Source organism: Cuculus canorus, chromosome 7 (genome assembly GCF_017976375.1).
Source record: "Cuculus canorus isolate bCucCan1 chromosome 7, bCucCan1.pri, whole genome shotgun sequence".
NCBI lineage: Eukaryota > Metazoa > Chordata > Aves > Cuculiformes > Cuculidae > Cuculus > Cuculus canorus.
In genome coordinates, this window is record NC_071407.1 from 34,683,723 (window position 1) to 34,704,288 (window position 20,566).

The 20,566-nt window shown below is 50.1% G+C and overlaps 1 protein-coding gene across 1 annotated transcript in view; it reads right to left on the bottom strand.

The window, feature by feature from the left end:
- The window catches only part of CDH23 (cadherin related 23), a 219,539-nt gene that overhangs the window by 66,254 nt on the left and 132,719 nt on the right, over positions 1–20,566 (bottom strand). The window contains exons 12-17 of the mRNA XM_054071251.1: positions 19,519–19,668; positions 18,564–18,722; positions 3,022–3,086; positions 2,263–2,500; positions 1,520–1,625; positions 1,017–1,144 (exon numbers count right to left, since the gene is read on the bottom strand). Of these exons, the coding sequence (XP_053927226.1) occupies positions 1,017–1,144; positions 1,520–1,625; positions 2,263–2,500; positions 3,022–3,086; positions 18,564–18,722; positions 19,519–19,668 (846 nt within the window). The remainder of the gene's footprint in view (positions 1–1,016; positions 1,145–1,519; positions 1,626–2,262; positions 2,501–3,021; positions 3,087–18,563; positions 18,723–19,518; positions 19,669–20,566) is intronic.

Here is a 20,566-nt window from a genome sequence, read left to right on the forward strand (position 1 = left end):
CTAACCCCTCGGCACTGCCTTATTCCCCCTCTCCTGAGCACAGTGAGGGAGCTGGAGGAGAGGCATACTCATAGGAATTTATTCCCACCTTACAGCACCGTGGACTTCATCTTCTTTGCCTTCCCAGACTGACACTGCCGCCAGCCTGGCTTAGATCCCATCACCACAAGACTGACGGGTTATCAACCAAACTGTCTGCATTCCTGATACTTCCCTCCAAACATCCTCTAACCACGATGTGCCTCAAAGTGACAATACGATCTAATCTTCCTGAGGTATGCTGCGATGCTTCACCTCTCCCAGCACCAACTCCTCCTCGAGGAGGCTGGCACCTATGCCAGCGTATGAGATGCACAGCAAAGCCTGTGGCCCGGCCACGACAGTGGCACTGGGGAGATAACCAGCTGCTTGTGATTGATTTGGGGACCAATAATTTCCAACGTTACAAGTGCTGACACGCAGCCAAAGCTCTCTCCTCTGCAGCCAAGCTGCAGCAAGCACCTCTGACTACCAGCATACACAGCGTCCCAGCCACGAGTTCCCTGGAAGCCAAGAGAAGGTCTCACCGGGTGCTCAGTGAACCTCCTCCAGCTGGAAGTAAGGGCAGAGGATAGATCTCTACCCCATTCCCAGCTCTGCTCCTCATCCCATGGTTAGCCGGGTCTCCTATCACATTACTTCCAGTAGCTTCCCTGTGCAACGTGCGCTGCTGAGGAGCTGGAGGAGATGCATGGAGTCAGAACAGCCCGTGTGTGCTTGTCTATGGTGACACCCCTTCAGAGAGCTCTCACTCAACCTATGTCACTCAGACCTTACCAAAGGTCAGAGACAGCATTTCTTTAACCAATATGTACAACACATATGCCCACGAGACATACATGACACATATATGAGACAGAGGTAACCACAAACGCACACGTCCTTAGGGCAGGACGCTGAGTGATTGATGGATTATTGGCACTGCTATGAAGCAATGGCAGAGAAACCACAACAGGGTTGTTGGGCGCTGTACTTACAAACACCTCGATGGTGACAGGGACGGTGCTGTTGAGCGGTGGGTTGCCAGCGTCCTTGGCCATCACAGTCAGGTAGATAACTCCATTGGCCACCTGCTCATAGTCGAGGGGGTGGTTCACACTGATCACTGAAAGGATGCAAAGTGGAACGGTCGGGGGGCATTCATGCACTAAGCAGGACAGCAGCCAGGCTCAGGGGTGGTTCATCTACATCACCTCCCTGGGGCCAAGAGTGGCTGCTCAAGGTGGCAATGCCCCAAAAACATGAGCGCTGGGCATTACTGAGCATCTTGCACTGGCATAACCCAGTGTTTGCTGTACACCCTCGGAAACAGAGCTCCACAGTGCAGCAAGACTCCAGCCAAGCCAAAGGATCACGTTGCAGGCAAGGTCAGGACAAGCTGAGGAGCTGCCAGAGCCACTTCCTAAAGCCTACTGACGTGATGTGTGCAGCCCAAGCTGCTGCTTGTCACGTGCATTGTGATCCTGGGATCAGCGCTTACCTCCATACCCTTCTGACACCGTGATGTCAAAGTAGTCGCGAAAGGCAGACGCATGCACAATGCTGTATGTGATGTGGTTGTTTGGAGGGGAGTCCTCATCAGAAGCCTAGGGCACAAGCAGAGGGGGTAAATTAGTGTGGGAGCTGTGCTGGTGATGTGCAACAGGAGAGAGCCAAGGGAATGGGAAGGACAGGCTGGGTCCAAAGGGAGTGGAAAACCAATGGAGGAATATGCTCTCATCAGAAGCCCCCACAGGGGGTGCTCACCTCCCAGGAAGGACTCACCAGGTCCTCCTCTCCTCTCTTCCTGCAGCACTCATCCAGCCTGGCCCCACAGAGGGAAAGTCACGATTTGGAGTCATGGCAAAGTTTATTCTTGTGCCAAAGGAGCGAACTACCCTCCTACCTACCTTCCCACCACAGCAGAGGCATAGAGCTCCATCAAAACCAAACAGACCACCTTTGACTGCTGACTTTATTGCACAGAGTAAGGTGATGGGGAGGCAGTGCCTGGGAGAAGCCCCAGGTCTCAGGGATGTCTTAGACGGACAGGACTTACAGGAGAGGAGTAAGAGGGAGGGAGCCCACGGCCACAGCACTGCACTCAATTGCACTTTGCAGTAAAGCACAAGGCATTTTTCAGGAGGGATGCAGGATGAGTAGCATCAGGGGTGAGCAGGGACCTAACCCTCTCTTGTCTCCCCACTGTGCATCCTGAAGAGAGGAGCAGCTCCAGTTCCTCACCCGGAGCCGGACCACCTGGGTGACAGAGGGCTCATTCTCCCGCAGGGCCCCCAGGTATGCCTCCTTCTGGAAGGTGGGGACGTTGTCATTGACATCGAGGACATTGATTCTGACGCGTCCTGTTGTCTCCTCTCCACCACCATCCCGGGCGATGACGGTCAGAGTGTAGCGCTGCATGGTCTCGAAGTCCAGCCGAGCCGTCAGGAGGATTATGCCTGTGTCCTTGTCCAGCGAGAAACTGAGGGGACAGGAAAGGAGGCAAAAAGCACCAGTGACCACATGCTGGAGATGGAGAGAACAGGGTGGCCTCTGCCTGACAGCTAGCACCACAGCGGGTGAAGGTCATGGAGGGGTATTTGGTATCACCAGGTGATGGGCAACACACTTGGTGCTGCTCTACAGGTAGAGAAAGAGGGCTCAGAGGACCCCCAATCCCTTTTGCCAGGCAGCTCACATTCCTCCCGCAACTGCATACTACAACCAGGTCTCATGTGACACTCCAGGGCCAACAACTCTCCGGTGAATACATTTACTGGTCCCAAGCACCACTCGTGCCTTTAGGTCCTGAGTCAGCAAAGTGATGAAATGTGCTGCACATCAGGGGTGTTCTGAAGTTAACATACCCCTTTGGGAGACAGCATAGTGGGATTTTCACAGGTAGGACATAAGGAACGCCCTTAATTGGCACATGACTTCTCAGTGAGGTCAGAAGAGGATTTTGAAGAACCAAAATCGTGCTGGTGATTCAGTCACACTTACCGGTCAGGGTCATCGCTGAAAAAATAATTGACTTTCCCGTATGTGCCCACATCATTGTCAGTTGCCTGAAAAAAATAAAGTGAATTAATAAATTAAGATATTTATGGAAATGTTGCATTATTACACACACTGGTGCACCATTGCATCCTCTTGAGCAACTTCTACCCAGGTGCAAGTAGGCTAACACCAGTGTGGACCTTGAATGATGCCATTTATCACCTGAGAGATGAAGAACCGAGGCTGCCTGCACTCACCTGGGTTTACCTACACATCCCTGACTCACAGCCTGCTCCATCAGCACCTCCCAGCATCAATTGCTGCTAAGAAACATTATGCCTACTTACTTTCCCTGACACACTCAGCTAATCCGGGAAGCACACATGAAATAAAGGTCTCCAGGGACAATTCTTGCAGGCCACCCATCCAGGCCCCGTGAAGCCAATATACCGGCGCCCCACATCCACAGTGCTTAGAGTTCTCTGTGTGTTCAGGGCTGACAGCACACCTGGAGCTGTGGGGAGAGAAATAAAAACCTATCCCGCTCCAAAACTGCCCCTCTGGACTAAAATACAGGCCAGGAAAAGCATGGAAAGGGATTTAGACCTTGCTTTCCATGAGCAGCTCCCACCGGACAGCCCTTCCGGGGCTGCAATCTGTTGCAACTCCCCTGATGGAGTGATGCCTTTCGGGATGCTGCGGTGAGCGTGTGCAGAGTCGGCTCTCAGCCAAGCCGCTGCCCTGCCGGCGGCAGGACTGGATGCACGTACACCGCTGCCAGCTGCTGAAGCTGGAGCAGGCTGGTCACGGCTAAGCAAGCAGCACCTTCTGGGGAAGGTGTGCAAAACTCAGTGTGTCAGCTCTGGATGAGCAAGGCAAGATTTATGTATGTTTTAAAGTCTTTTCTCTAATGAATATATAAAATATGCATAAGGCAGCAGGAAAAAGGAGCAGAAATTTTTTCGTTTTAGGTGAGGAAAGTGGAATACAACCCCCAAAATATCCTTTCTCCCCCAGTATATTTTCTAAATTGACCAACAGATCTGTGAAAAAAACAGGGTCAAAGACAAATTTTATGTCCAGACACCAGCAAAAGGCTGTATTTTAGAGCTGGCACAGAACACAACTTGTTCCTGAAACCTTCCTGATTTATCGATGGCCTTGATTACCCTTGACAGCAGAGTAGGAGCTTGAGCACATCAAACAGTTTACCCCCGTGTGCCGCTTACCTGCCACTCCACGGGGTGGCAGAGGTGCAAAGGCATGAAAACTTGCCTGAATTAGTTCCTTTTTTCCCACTCAAATGCTTCCCCAGCTTGGGTGGTAAATTACTGCTGCTTTACACCAGCTGAAGAGCGCGCTGGCTGACCCAGCATTTCAGACCTACTGATTTTCCTCTCCATTGCTAAGACACAATTTACTTTTCACGTACATTGCAATTGCATTCAGTAAAATGGAACAAACCTGCCAAAATCTGCCCAGAGACATGTCCAGAGAGAGAGCAGCACCCCCTAGGGTGCATCTCCCTCCTCAGAGGACACCAGGGAGGACACATACGCTCTATTCCAGGCACAGCCGGGCTGCTTTTCCAAACACAAACACCTGGGCAGGAGGGAGGTTAGTCTACTTTCTGTCCACCCCAGCTTCCCTCAGCCAACTAATACTGGTATTAATCCCCCATTCGAACACCAGCCACCAGCTCAGGTAGCTGTGAATCGTGATGGCAAATCCCTAAAGCGTGGCTGGGGCTGGCCAGCAAGGACCTTGGATCCTCTCTCCCACAAATCCTTGAGTGCTTTGAGCATCCTCGGGATATTGCTTGGCACAAGTGAGCCCTCAACCTCCCAGCTGGGATTTTTTCCAGCCGTTACTTCTGTGCCTACAACCTCTGTAAGCCCCTAGGTCTCATTAATCCCTAGGTGACCGGTGCGACAGCAGAGCCCACAAAGGCACTTTCCATGCACCTGGATCGATTGGTGATGAGATAATGATTTACGGTGGGCCCGACAGTGCCACAAAGCACAAGCAAAACTAATTCCCTTCATTTGGCCCCATACGATTGCACTTGTAAGTGCTTATTGCAGTGACAGACAATGCTGGGAAAGTGTAATTTTCTTCTGCCGAGGAAAAGAAAATACAGGGAAGGAGGAAGGTTAGAAGAAGGTTAGCACAGAGACGCTTGGCGTGGGAGGTGATGGGGTGAGCCAGGAGGGCAAACCAGACCCCGAGGCCACCCAAAACTGCCAGCAAGGCAAAGTGACCCAGTCAGGAGGAGCCAGGATGCTGAGCAGCCTGGCTCTGCCCCATGCACCGCCTCACCAGCCGGGCTAATTAATGACCCTGATTTACACCAGGGGAGGTGGGAGGTGATGCCTGCTTGCTGGCTTTCCTGGCAACTGAACATCATGGACATAATGCAGGGCAACAGAGCAGGTTACTTGAGCGTGACAAGGAATATGCAAAAAGCAAAGCCATGCACGTTCAGCATATTTAATTTTGGATCGACGCCTGTTTCCACATTACCAAACTTCTTCTCTCTCAGGGTAAAAATAGAGGCTCAGATGCTCAGATCCCTGGGGAGGTGACATACACTCCCTTTGCAAAGGGATCCTGAGGGCTCGCAGGGAGCACACGCAACCTGCATGCAGAATACCCCAAACACCACTGAGCCGATAGCTTTGCAGGGCCTTTCGCATCCCTGGGTGCCAGCTGTTTTCCCACAGCTTTTCCCTCTCACTGACTGGTCCCTTCCCTCCTTGCCATGCATGCATCCATGCCAGCAGCCAGGGAAGGAAAGGCATCTGGCTGGAAGTTTCTTGGGGTTCCACCTGGAGAAGCAATCAAATGGCTTTTATGGCTGCTCCTCTCCTGCCCAGAATATTAAAGTGGGATTTGCCCACTGGAGCCTGTAAAAGAAACATGGGTCCACATCCGTATTTTTATGAGCTGTCACTGGTACAGCCCATTTTTAAAAAAAAAACATATTTGTGCAGGTACACTCTCGGACAACAGCAGGAAGAGGAATCCTGGATAACCCAAAGGATTAATTTACTGAGTTGCAGCACAGCATGGGCACCCAGCATGTGAATCACAGGCACACAAAAATACCCACGGCTCAGTTCTCCATCCATCTCCATCCCTCGAGCACAAACATTTTGGATCTCTCCCTTTTGCCCCATCAAGGGCCATCGTTTCCATCCTTCCCCCACCGGCTTGTGGAGCGGCAGAGCGGGAGACAAAAGCAAGAAGCCAGGGAGCGGTTCTGCTCTCATGGGCAAATATGCAGGAAAGGGCATGTCATCTAATTTGTTCAGGAAACAATAGCAATGTTTGACATGTCATCAGGATTGATGGAGCAGAAATTTACATGGGAGAATTCAGTTTTAAACAGCTCCACGGAGCTTCACCGGTAATGGTTTCGACATTCATCATCCACAGAGCCTCACTCAACGACTCCTTAAACTGCCTGAGATTAACTCTACTCACAGCAGCTTCAGGGAACGTGGTGGGAGGAGCAGGGAAGAGCTCGAAGAGCCAAGAAGAGCTGTTTGGGGCAGCGTAGATCCCTCATGGAGCCCCCAGGATGGCAATCCAGCCCCCCAGACCTGCTGGATAGGGATGAGCAGCTGCAGGTTGGTTGCAGGGGGCGAGCAAAGCGTGTCGGAAGGATGACTCGTTGCTGTCTAGATGAGATTGGCTGCCATGTCCTGCTTGCCTGAAGATGGGCACCAAGGGAGCTAAATCCATCCCACCTTTCCACATCTGCATGGGGCTGCCAGAGTGGGTCCCAGGTCAGTTTGTTCTCTTTCACCCTCTTTGTTTTCCCTCTTGCTACCTTGCATTCAGAAACCAGGAAATGAAAATTGATGGGGAGCAAATTGCTTTGGCCAGAAGCTCTCTGCTTAAAAGAGTCATAGCAGGAAAGCAATTACTAAATGTCAAAAAGCTGTCAGCACACCAGAGTGACCAGGAACAAGTCACGTCTCACCGCTGCCTGCCTGACTGGTCCCCTGGCCATGCCAGGTGGGCAACAGGGAGACCAAGGCACCACCACTTCAGCAAGATGCCAAGGGCTTGGGCCATGGAAGAAAGCAAATAAAAGGAGGATTCCCGGCTGCTTCCTACATTTTTTTCCTGGTTTTCTAGGAAAACGAGGAAGATGTGGTCATTCCTTGGGGCAGACTGGGCAGCTGCTCAGACTGTGGTACTAACAGTGGGTGGGGAGCCATACTCTGTCATCATACTCATTTTTGGAGCCCCTTAAATATGTTTGTGTTGAAGAACAGGTATCCCTTCTTCAATGCAGAAGAATCTTACAGTCTTCAGGTCCCAGGGGAATAACAGCTACCGTTTGGTACCCACCCAAACTGGAATTTGCTTGGGGATTTAGGGGAGAGAAATATGAAGGTCCAAGAGCTTCCATGAGAAGCAATTGCTGGGCTGCAAAACCAGACCAAGAAAAGGAGTGGAAAACCTACTTAAAGTCATTACAGGCTTCCCAGATGGAAAACAACTCTTTCGCTGGCATCACCTGCCCCAACTGTGATCTTTCTCAGGCCTTTAAAGAGCAGCTGCCTGGTGGGAGGTGGCAATCAGGCACGAGCAGAGCCGGTGGCTGGCCGGTTTTGCCATGCTGGAGCCCAGCAGCGTGATTAGCTGTAAACGAGGGAGGTGGGAGTGGGCAACCTGGGCAATACTAGGGTACAGCCGCCACCGCCTTCCCCAGCAGCTCCAAGACCACACGCCGAGCTGGGAGCTCAATCGCCACTAATGACACCAGAAGGCTGTGCTGAACCAGGTTGGAGCGGAAAAAAATAGCCAATCAACCCCCCTGGGAATTGCAGAACTTCTCCCCACCTCTTCTGCCAGCCACTGGGGAAAACAACAGCCTCCTTGATTGTGTTTTATAACAGCAGGCCCTGCAACATCAGCTCCTTGTGAGTGAGGTTAACACTTGCCTTGGCAGCCTTGATTTAGCGGAGAGTAATTTACTGTAGCCAGGCTTTTACAATGGCTGGAGACCAGGGTTTAAAACGTGAGCCGACAGAAGACAGCCCATGAGCAAGAGAAGCATCTCGAGTGCGGGTTTGCACCGCACAAGGTGACACCAAGAATATTTAGACCCACCCTGTCTCGGTGGGTTTAACTGGAGCTCTGCGCTGGAGCTGGGCGCAAGTAGTCCGCTAATGAACTGTATTGATTTCATATTCTCCTGTTGTCCACCTAAATGGCAAGCGGCACATCTGATAGATTAAATAACTACACAGTTGCCTGGCTTGACATCTCAATCACTTTGCTGTTGGGTCTCTAATGAATTTTACAGCCCAGCAAAACGGAAAAAATTAAGGTCAAAGTCCGATGGAGGAAATATAAATCCCCAATGATCTCTGAAGTATTCGCAAGCACTCCTGGAAGCCAGTCACGCCTCCCACCATCGGCAACTCCATTCCATCCAGGTGATGAGTATCATCTGGGGCACATCGGGGAGAGGAGGGACTTATCAGCCTGGAGAAAGGGAATGGCAAAGCCCAATCCTCCTTCAGCATTTATTAAGATAATTCACCCTGAAACTGGACACAGCCCATGATTGCTTTGAGTGCGATGCAAACCCAGCTGGAGAGCAGATTTTTTTAGTTTGTAGCAAGCCCAAAACGAGTCCCTGTCAGGCAGAGGCATTCCCAGAGAGGGCAACAGAGATGCTTCTTGCTTTGCCCAAGGAAAACTGTGGCCCAGAAGCTGTAAGTTAAGCTTTAAGAGGACAGCATGCTGGCTCCCCAGGGGCTGGAAACTACACCCGAGCCTCAGTCAGACGGCAAACAGCCACTTCTCCAAGGTGTTTTTGAGGATGGAGAGCCTTAGTTTTACTTGTGTGACCTGAGACATGAAAAGAGGTTCGGTCATAGGATACAGCAGCCATGAAAGGATCAAGCAGAGCCTACGGCCACGGGAAGAAGTGGCTCCTGGATGGTGTGACAGATCTCAGGAGGTTGACCTCATGGTTCCCAAATGCCCAGTCTAAATAAATTATCCCCCCTTTAACACTCCAAGAGCAGCTCATCATCAGCAGAAGGAGGTGCACAAGGTTATCTGTCCATGGGGTGATATTGCCTCTGTCACAGCATCGTTTCAGCTCAGAGCACACGTTGGGTGCTGATTCACGTGGGAGCTCTTAGCTCAAGGAAATCAAGCACTAGCTGCCTTGAGAGACACAGGGGTGCTAGAGGCCCAGGAGAAGCCAGCCTGAAAAACAGAATAAAACAGGTGGTTCAGAGGTGCCAAGTCTGGGAGAGGACATATTGAGGTGAAGATGGCGATTGTCCTAAAGGGACTGCTGAGAAGGACGCATGAAGCCAAGGCGTGAAGCCACAGCAGCAAGCTTCGCATTGGGAAAAAATTTCCCTTTGTCTCCCAGCCACCTCCAAATCACCAGCCAAAGCCAGTGGCAAGGGGAAAAGCACCCAACCCCATCTCCTACTAGGAACAGTGGAAAAGGAAGGGGAAATCCTGCTTGTGCTTTGCAGGATGAAGTTTCGACAAGAGCAGGTCTCTCTTTGCTCCACGTTTTACTGTCCCATCTCATGGACTGGACTAGCTTTTTTTGGGGGGGAGGAGAGGGGGGCAACTGTGATTCTGTTTTGTTTTTCCCACCTCTGTGCTTTAGTTGTGCATTTACCCTGACAGCTCCATCAGGACAGGGAGCGGCTGCAAAAGCTGCAATAAATGTCTCTCTCCTCAGCGCTCAGGCTGTCATGATTCCTATTCCACCCCATTTCAGTCTTACGGATTGATATTTAGATTAAAGAGATAAACACAGCCAAAGAGCACTGGGCCTTGACAAAAAGACGAGGACTTCAGATCCGTCAATCATGCTACTACCTGGTAACTCCTTCCTTCCCTTCCCTTTCTTCACAGAGCGGGATTGAGTATTTAACAGGAACAAGAAGCGCAAGCATATTTTATTGTTTTTTTTGTTTTTTTTTTTAAAAAAAACCCACAGAATCATGCAGGAAGAAGACAAGCCATTCATGTTTAACTTTCCAGGCAATTTGGAGTCATCTGCTTTGATTATTTAACTATTTACTGTTTCATGTATTTGCAGTTTCCCTCTCCTCTTACAGATAAAGGATTCAATTTTCTTTTAAGTGGTGGGGAAATTGGAAGAGATTTTCTTCTGTTTGAGCACAGCTGGAGTTGGAGTACTCAGGGGGATTGAGAACAACAAGATCAATTAAGATGCTAACAGGGAGGGCAAGCTGTGCAGGCCAGGGAAAGGCAGAAAGGCTGGATGGAGGGAGGAAGTCCAAGCTTGAAGGACATCAGAAATGATCAGCTGGGAGTCCCTCTCCTTCTCCAGCCTCCATGATCTGCCAATGAGCCTTCACAATCCCACCAAAGTCCTGCAAACTCTCTTCTGCTTTCCTAAACATTCTCTCCCCATGCCTGAGCCCATCTTCTGCAACATCCAGCTCACTTTGGATGTTCAGTTGCCAGTCCTCTACCTCCTTGCCATTCACCCTCTCCAGCAAGGGCTTTTGGATACATTTTCCATTCATTTACTTCAAGCAGAAAAAAAGGATGGAGGCTGACCTGAGAGTCCTCTTCTTCCAGTTTTGACCATCCTGTGCTTCCCAAACCCATGCGGGAAGGCAGAGGAGGTGCAAGCTACTTCTAACACATGTTCAGCTGATGAATCCCTGCAGAGCAGGACACAAACTTAACCGCCTGATCAAAATTGAGAGGTCAGTCAAATGGTAAAGCTTGAGAAGTCCTATACTATCCCCATTGCAGCATGTCCTACTGACCACCAATGCCCTGTGAGACGATGGGCTGCATCACGCCCAAGAGATAGCACCCCAGGCACCCTGGATTGTTCAGGGATGGTTTATCTCCCACCGCTTCCCTGCAGAAGCCGAGAACATGCTTATCCCTGGACATCTGTCCATTGATTTACACGGTATTTCCCTACCTCACTCCCTATTTTGAATGGCCATGTTCCTCAATGCATGCAATCTCCACAAACCCTGGAGTGATGCAGGCTTCCCCTCAAGGATGGTCCACGCGGTCACCATCACCACATGACAGAGAAACATAGCTCAGGATGAGCCCCTTGGAACAGCACCTTGCACACCAGCAGCTCAAAGCTACAGCCAGCTCCTCTGCTCAGCCTCTGCAACTACAGCCTTTTATCCCAGACTATTTCTGCTCCCTGCTATCACTTTTTCCTCCAAAGAAAGGAGAAAGAAAAGCTTTGGAGATCATCAAGAAATGAAAGACAGCAGCAGCTACACAGACATTAGGGGATAGTGGGTGCCCTTGGCCGGAGGGATGAAGGGATGCAGGGTGATGTGAGACCTGAAGGCTGTGCAGGCAACCAGAGGAAACCCCACAGGTTTGCAAGCAAAGCCCCATTCCACCTGTATCAGCCACGTGCACTTGGAGTTGGACAAACCTAGAGGGATGCAACCCTCCTGGGCATCCCAAAGCCACCACGCCACAAAGCTCCAGGCCAGAATGCAGCAGCCCATGGACCACAGCATCCACATGCCCCCATCAAACTTGCACTAAGGCAGACTGATGGCTGATTGAGAGAGCAACTTGCATTTTAAATATGTGCTTATTGATGTCTGTAACTCTCCTTCCCAGAGTGGGAAAACTACATTATTACTTTCTTGTTGACTGGCGTTTATGGCCGGCTGGAAAGAAGGGGAAAAAAAATCAGGCTGGGATTGATTTTCCCATCCCTGATGCGAGGCCAAAGTGAGATCGAAGAAGCAGAAGAAAACTGACAGCTGGGTGATAAAGCAGAGAAACTTTGCCAACCAAATTAAAGGTTGCGTTAATGAGGAGAGTAATGGAAGGTTAATTAGCGCATTTATTTCATTAGGCTCTTACTAACAAGGCTTCTTCCGAGGAAGGGCAGTGGCAGAGAGAGGGAAGACAAGAATCCAGGTGAGTGGATGTATGGGGGAGAAAGATCGGGGAGGGGACAAAACATGCAGAGTAGCAGAAAGGAAGTGTTCTGGAATGTGAACCCGAATATGTATATTTAAAAGAATATATATTAAAAAGTTTATATGTAAGACCATATCGGCTCACATGCTGAAAAAAAATAGAGGGACATCCTTTTTCCTCTCCTCTGTAAAACAATCTGAAAATCACAATCTGAAACTCAGAAAAAAAGGGAAAGTGACATTTTTTAAAGCACAAGACTGTCTTACTGATTCAGATTATTAAGCCCTGAGGGAACACTGTGCTTATTTTATCCGCCTTGTTGCATACCACAAGTTACAGAAAATCATTCCCATGCTGAAATTGATGCCCGATGGTTGAATCAGGCACTGTAGTTTATAGTCTGAGCTCTGCAGACGGCTGGAGATGCTCAGACTGTTCCTGAGGGTCTGCAAAAGATAACATTGGAAGCACACCGGCAGGCTTGCCAGAAAATATCATGGGTGGAGGGGAACATTTCAAAGCTCTGCAAAGTATTAGCATCCCCTTCTGGCTTCTCCTTCAGGGTAGTTGTGATGGGGAGAAATGCAGCACCATCTCAGACCAGAGGTATTTCTGGGTAAGCAGACATCAAGGCAAGGCAAAGAGCACAGCCCCGCAAGGATAGGAGAAGATAACACCACAGGGAGAAGACAGTCACTAACTTAGCAAGAATTTGGGACAAATCTCTGCACAACCATCCCAGGGAGGCATCGATGTTATCTTTAAACTGTGGATCATCTGAGAGAGGTGCCGAAACGGGCAGCTGCCTTGGGAAGTGTAGAGGTTAATGCCTCTGCTGGGAGATGCTTGTGGCAGGTTTGAAGGTGAGCGGCTGGGTAACGCACTCCCTGGAAACTCCTCTTCACCCCAGCCCTTTGCCAGGGAGTTGCTGCCAACCCAGACTGCAGCAACTAAAGCAGAGAGGAGGGATCACAGAGCTAGGATTGCTTTCCACACTTCCCTGGAGAACAATTTTTCTCCAGACCCTTCAAGTCAAATCAAATGTACTGTTGTGTTAAAAACAGGTTACTCTCGGTTTGTTAGGGCCTTAATGATTTTGGTTATTGGAGCTTTTCAGGAGGACTTTGCTGTGCAGTTCTATAGGACACGAGGAGCTTAAGGAGACCTCTCACTCCTTAATTCTTACCTCCTGCTGGGTCATCTTAGGCCCCTTTCCCATTCTTCCAGATCTAGCAAATAGATGAGCAGTGGATAGCAATGCACGTGCCTCGTTCATGCAGGTCCCTGGCTTTTGGGAAGCTGGCACCACAACTCACAGCTCATGCTGTCAAAGCAGCAGAGTCCAAAGGCAGTTTTGGAGGAGGTCTCTGTTCCACCCATCCCAGCACTCAGACCTTGCAGCCTGGCAAGGCTCTGTTCCCATCCAAGTATCCTCCGCCGCAGGCAAGGGGCACAGCTGGTGCCAGAGAGCCAGCGCATCACTGGAAAGACAGGAGGGGATGCTGGGCTGAACCCTGCCGGCTCCTCTTCCTATTGAAGGGGACTGTCTGGAAGCTGGGCTGGGTCTTGGTGGCCCTAGAAGCACAGCCAAGTTTTCATAGCTTGTTTCATCCAAAGAAGTTTCTCATCTGAAAGCTCTATCTAGTTCCAATGTTTTGCCCCTCCTCAAGTCACAGAAGAGCTCCTCATGGATTATGTCCAGCCCCAGCACAGCTAAAGAGATGTGAACCCAGGGAACCACTTTCATACCCTGAACGCCTGTGAAAGGAAGGAGCAGGGACCTGATGCCTCAGCAGTCCTCTTTACAGCATCGGGCCTGGGACATTGAGGCTTTTCTTTCTGCTCCTGTCTCAGCTGGTATGTTCCATAAGGCTTTGCAGAGCAGCAGTACTACTCCTGGCAATAAGGCAGCTTGGAGCAGGACAGAGAATAGCAGCAGCATGGGGACATGTACCCAAGAGCTTCCGCTGCCTCTGGACTCAACCAGGATTAAGAGACCAGGTCCTCCCTGGACCCAGACCTCACCCTCTGCCCAGTGCTCCATCCCAAAATGAAAGGCATTCTTTCTGGGTCTCCCCACCCCACTCCCTGCTTCCACACAATTGCTCTTCCCTTGCCCAGGGGATTTGCCCTGGGAATGTCAGACCCCATTCATACCAGACCTTGGTTGCTGCAAGGTTTGTACTGATACTGTTAGATAGTGGTGTGGATGTCGGACTGTGCCTTTTTATCTGTCCCTCTTTTGTCCGCCTATTGATTCGTTCCCTTCTGCAATAGATTTATCCTCCATCTGGTCCAAGATCTGCAGACATGTCTCTAGTTTAGCAATTAATCCTCTCCTCCAGCTGCTGGGCTTCTCAGCTGGGAGACACAGGGCTGGAGACACTCTCCTCTCCTGCTCTTCTTACCACAGGAGAAAACCAGTTGTTGGGACCTCCTTTGGAAGACTACAAGAAAGAAATTGAGGGGCTGGAGCATGTCCAAAGAAGGGCAACAAAACCAGTGAAGGGTCTGGAGCACTATAGTCTTATGAGAAGTGGCTGAAGGAACTGGGGTTGTTTAGTTTGGAGAAGAGGAGGCTGAGGGGAGACCTTATCGCCCTCTACAACTAGTTGAAAGGAGATGGTAGCAAGGTGGGTGCTGGTCTCTTCTCCCAGGTAACAAGTGATAGGATGAGAGGAAAGAGCCTCAAGTTGCACCAGGGAAGGTTTAGACTGGATATCAGCACTGGAAAAGGTTGCCCACGGAAGTGGTGGAGTCACCATCCCTGGAGGTATTTAAAAGGCGTGTAGGTGCAGTGCTTAGGGTCATGGTTTTGGGGCGGACTTGGCAGTGTTAGGCTAAGCAATGATCTCAAACGCCTTTTCCAACAAAAGAATTCTATGATTATGTGTTTGCTAATCCCACCACAGGCACTGACCATGGCTGGGGCAGAAGAATGGCCATTCATTCATCCTAGTGTTATCTTTCTCCAGGGCTTCCTACTGCACACCAACCTAAGCCAGAGCCAGCAAGACCTCTCCAGGGTAAGCCTTCCAGTCTTTTGCCCACTATAAGGAGATCCAGCACCCACTGAAATCACTGCCAGCCCCAGCAGCACTTGGCTGGGGGTGGCAGAGCCCCAGTTAATTTAGGGCACACCGTATGTTCACAGTGCTTCTTGTTCCTGGAAGGTATGAAATTATACCGGCTGCCTGCTTGCTCAAGAAGTGTGAAATTCTTTCTCTGACCTTTTCTGTTATGTTATTAAAAGGTTTCATGGCCAGTTGTTTCAGAAAAAAAAATAATATTTCAATATCTCTTGGTAGCTGGGGCAGAACTTGCCCATATCTTCAGGCTGAGCTCTGGTCAGCCAGTCCACTGCTTGCACTTCCCTGCTTCACCCAGCCTTGCAGAAGGAGCGTACCACTGTGTGGGACCTTCCAGCCTCTCCAGTCTGGGTTTCCTCTGCACAGAAGGGCCAGGGAAAAGAGAAGTTTGCATTGGGAGAGGCTGCTAACAACTGCAGAGCCCCAGACATCCTGCTCTCCCCTCTGCTCAGCTGTTGGGTTGCAACACGTGTGACTCCAGACTGCAGGAGTTTAACTGGAGTAAAGACTCTTTCATGCTGGTCTCTGCAAAAGTGGACCCACAAGCAATCTCTGGCCTCCAGGGCATATCAAATGGGTAAAAGGGAACAGAGGTAGGAGAAAGGCTGCCTTTGGGCATGTTGCAGGCTCCCTGCACATGGCAGGAGCTGTTTCCGTGAACATCTGGAGAACCCAAGCTTCTTGTGCAAGCAAATGACTACCTGAATCTATGTGATAAATGTGTGCTTCACGGGCAGAATTAAACAGATGGATGGATGGATGAATGGACAGACAGGGAGATGGAGGGAATGAGAAACAGAGAACAAAGAGCAGACAAGCAAAATCTTAGAGGGCAGTTAAGGCTGCACTCTACCAGGGAAGCAACTGAGATATGCCCAGGAAGCTGGAGGGGTGTGTATCTGAGCCCACACATCTCTGGGCAAAGAGAAAGAGGCAGAGAGCAGAATGCAGGCAAGCGGCTCTGGATCCCTGCTGGCTGCCTGCACTTCAGGTTGTTTTACAGTTGATTTATACGTGTAACAGGCAATGTTTCTCTGCTGTCACTGACATTAGGAGCTGAAATGCTGCAGAGATGAATGGCCATTTGTCACTGCAAATGAAGTCTGCTTGCTCTGCCTTTTTTTTTTTTTTTCCCTTTCCATTTTCAGCTGGCCGAGCAGAGGGCAGCGGGGAAAGAGAGGCAGTGAGGACCATGCTTGCTTGGCTGGGCAGGCTCATTGCTCTTCCCAGGTCATGAAGGAAACCCCCTTCCCCTCACCTACACCCACCCAACCACGCCAGCCCAAAGGGGAGAACAGAGAAGTGCTTGCTGGAAGATGGGCAGGCAGCGTAGGGTCTTCTGGGCTGCGGGGAGCAATTTCTCCTTCTTCCCCAGGATGCTGGGCTGCGCAGATCATCAGAGATCTCCCATTGCTTGGGCCCCCATAGTTTTAGCTGCTCACCTCCTTGCTGGGAAGGAGCTGCAGGCACTGCTCTACCCTGCCAGCTGTGGTTGACCATCTCCAGCAATGGCTGGTGGGAAGCCTCTTGCCATCCTTTGGCAGCTGCTCACCCAACCTCCACACTTCCCTGTCGGTCCCAAGCTCATGAAGCTCCTAATTTGCCCTTAGCACCCTAGAAACCCATCACGCCTGCAAATGCATGGCCCTCCAGCTTCCCTTGGAAACACAACCCTAATGGGTGGTGGCATTTTCCCTAGGGGTCAGAGCTATATGAGGATACTTCATGTTGTCACTGAGCAGCAGGACTCAGTTTCAGGGTGTCAGCTTTCCATCTGGCTGCAAAACCTGCACTTATTTGCACAAAGGGACATTTGAGTCCCTTCACATGAGCAGGTGAAGCCAACAGAAGTCCCTTTTCACAAGGACATCATTCAGTGGCCACTGAAGAATTGGGCATTCTGTGTGGCTGGCCAAGCTTTCTTCAAAAATGCATCTCTAACCTCTATGGGTCAATACCCCTAAAGAGCTCCCAGGCAAGTGGCAAAGAAAAAAGGAAAGAAAGGAGGGATTTATTAGCTAGGAAAGCAGACTTTTTGCCTGCGGTATGTGGGATGGTTGGAGAGGCACAGCGCAGACAGGCAGTGCTGTGGAAGCAAGCAGAGGGCTGCATCTCAAAGGCAAGTGGCAGCAGCAGGAAGAGCTCGTACTTTATGAGGGTTGTTAAAAGTTTAGGATCAGCTGGGAGGGCAATCTGGGTTTCAGCGCTAATTGCATCCATTCTGATTTATCATAGAAGATTCAACTCCTGGCATTTTGTCTTCACTCTGAAATGCTGGCATAGCTGGAAGTTGGGGAAAGAGAAGACGCAGTAACAATCTCATTGTTTAGTGTCTGACGGCCTGACTAGCTAAACATCTGCTTGAAATATTAATAACTGTCAGATGGGAACAGCTATGGGACTCTATACAGTTTCACACCATCTGTTTGTAGAGTAAATACACTTACACACAGGCGCATACACCCAAACCTTTTGTCAGGGCTTTTATCCTCTGGATCGGCATGCCTGTACGGATGGGAGACCAGGGGCTGTGTCCTGGGAGAGTGAGGGCAGCAGAGGTCGGGAGGGCAGCAAAGTCACCTACAACTAACGACAGTGGTTGTAATGCACCCAACGCCTAGCAGGGGTTTTGAAGTTCCCTTCTTTGATATTTCCCATCCTAGAGGAGCTTTGCTACCAATTTAGATTGTTCTCCAGTGCAGGGTTTTGTACTGTCCCCCCCAGCAGCACCAATATCAACTGACATCCCTCTCACACTTTGGGAAATATACCTTCTTGGCAGGGATTTTGGATGCTTCCACCAACTCACATGAGACAGACAAGCCCTTCAGAAACACCCCACTATCAGCACCACCTCTGCCTGCCGCACCACCATTCTGCTGCCAGCTATTTAATACCACACTCTGCTAAATACAATTATTCCCTTTTTTTTTCATTCATTCACTCGTTTATTGGCTCAATTCACCTTGCTCTGGTTGAGGAAGATGATGCTTGCAAAGGAACCAGCAAGAAAATCCAAGCTGAACAATAAATGCCAGGCACTCACTTTCACTGATGAAGTGACTAATTTTTTTAGGCACCAGAGCACCTACTCCCAGAAGAAACAAGGTAAGAGTGAGGCAGTGACTATGTGTTGAGACACAAGCCATGTACACAACTGAAATACTCAGGGGATCCCACACAGTGAGGAGGAGGGAGAAGCAAGATTGTGACCACTGAGACCAGTATCTGCAGGAGAAGCTGCTGTCTGCAGATGAGACCTTTCAAATGCAGGACTCTCCTCAAGCTGCCAGCGTGGTGGGAACCACACACACATCTCTGAGGGACCGGAAAAGGTCAAGGCATCTGCTCTAAATGCCCATGGGAGGGCTACGTCCTGCCTCACTGCCAGCACCTCCCACTGCCCCCTTACCGGGTTCCCTAGCCCATCCCTTGGTGATGGGCACTGTCAAGCCACACGCATGCCAAGGACTCGGAAAACTGAGGCAGGATGCTCCTACTCACGTGGACCTGGAGGACAGTGGTGCCCACAGTGGTGTTCTCGAAGAGGCTGACGTTATAGAGGGCCTTGCTGAAAATGGGGCGATTGTCATTCTCATTGATGAGGTTAATCTTCACACGTGCAAAGCCAACGTGGTCTGGGACGCTCTCATTTGCAAAAAGCTGGACAGGGAGGGGAAGCGGAGGGTTAGAGACATAGTTTGCGAAGCTTGGGAGAGTTATCTGTTCTTCTTTAATGGACAGAACAATGCTCTACTGAGCTCCCTCAACAGAGGAGCCAGCTCAGTGCTAACCACCAAAGCACGGATGCTTAAAAGAAGGAAAGAGCCCCTTCCCTCTCCTCCAGGAGCTGCTCAGCTCTAGATCACCTCAGCCCTCGGACAAGCCAAATGCCCTAAACCACATATCCTGAACAGCCCCAGGCTCCGCCTGGTGGACTGGAGAAGCAGGATCTGCCTCCCCAGCCTGGAGAAGAGTAGGCAGGCATTTGCTCATCCTTCTCTATCAATGTACGACAGCTTTTCCACCAGGAGTAACACTGCCAGCATGGCATGAACCTGCTTTACCTTCACTGAGAATTTATAACACAGGCAGAGAGCAGGACAAAGCTGGAGCAGGAGGCTGAGGAGAATTTTGGTGCCTGATAGGTGCACTTAAAATAAAGTTTTCTGCTTTATAAAGCTTTTAAGGCCCTGCAACATAGCAAGGGAGAACACACACTGCTTCAAATCTTGTAATTGAGCCATTGTATGTTGGAAAGAGAGAGAAGGCACAGACAAATCTCTTTCCTATGTCCTTTTCCTTTATTATTATTTCCATTTTGGCCATTTTGTAATGCTCTAGAGTTACATAGCGTGGATTAGAGAGATTAATGGTCTCTGGTTAACTGTAACTCTTAGAAATACGGATAGAACACAGGGTTATCGGCTTACTTCTCCTGTCCCCACAGTCCCCGTACCGAAAATTCATAGCGAGGAATGGTCTCAAAATCCAGAGGCACTGCCACACGGACGCGGATGTCCGCCTTCCCCTGGATGGAGGTTGGCGAGATGATGAAGTGATTGGAGTTGTTGCCCACCAGGTAAACCTCGAAAACGCTGTTGGGTCCCTGGGAAGGGAGAGAGGAAGGTTGACAGTGACAAAGGAGGAAGCACCCAGTGGGTTAAGGCTGTGGGCACCTGGGGATAGTCAGCTGGTCAGCGTGGGGCAAAAGCATGGACCCAGCTGCAAAGCCTGTGCACCGGGTGCAAACTTGCCAGAGCCACCAGCTTGGGTGCAGCCCTTCACCTTCAGATGTGTAAAAAACGCAGTTACTAGAAACACGGGAGTATTTCTCTGCTTGGGTGTGTTTAACTAAGTCACAGGATTTGGCACCAACCTTAAGCACGCTTTGCTGTGTTTTATTACACTTACTGGGTGTACAATGCATATGATTTCTATAAATCTTTCCATGTGTACCCATTTTATACAAAATCTATGTGCACATGAAAAGAATGCATCCCTGGGATAAACCTACAGAGCACACGTCTGGAGGGAAAATCCCTTTTACTATTTTGAGATCCATGTACTGCACAGGGTATCATGCTCTGGGATTTCATTGCCATAGCACAGGTGTCTCTCCCAAGCAGAGGTCTCTTTCCAGTAGGATAGATAGCTCAAACTGGGAACTGGAAAACTCCTCCTGTCCCAAGACCTGGCTGGCAAAGCAGCAGGACCACCGACATACTGACAGCAGCATTTCAAGACCCTTGCTCGAGGCACGATGCCCCTTTGCAATGCACGACCCAGCAGAGCACATGAAAAGCAAGTTCCGAAGCTGCCAGAGCTGTATTTTCAATTTTCCCTGAATGACCTCCCTCCTATCAGAAAAAGGGGCCAATTAAATGCACGAAGGGGCACTAATAGCAAAAGCTGGCTAAGCGTGACCGCCGAGAGCCAACGACACGAGCAGAATCCTTGCCCTCCTCCTCTTTGCACCCCCCAACAGCCAACAGAGTGGGGGGCAA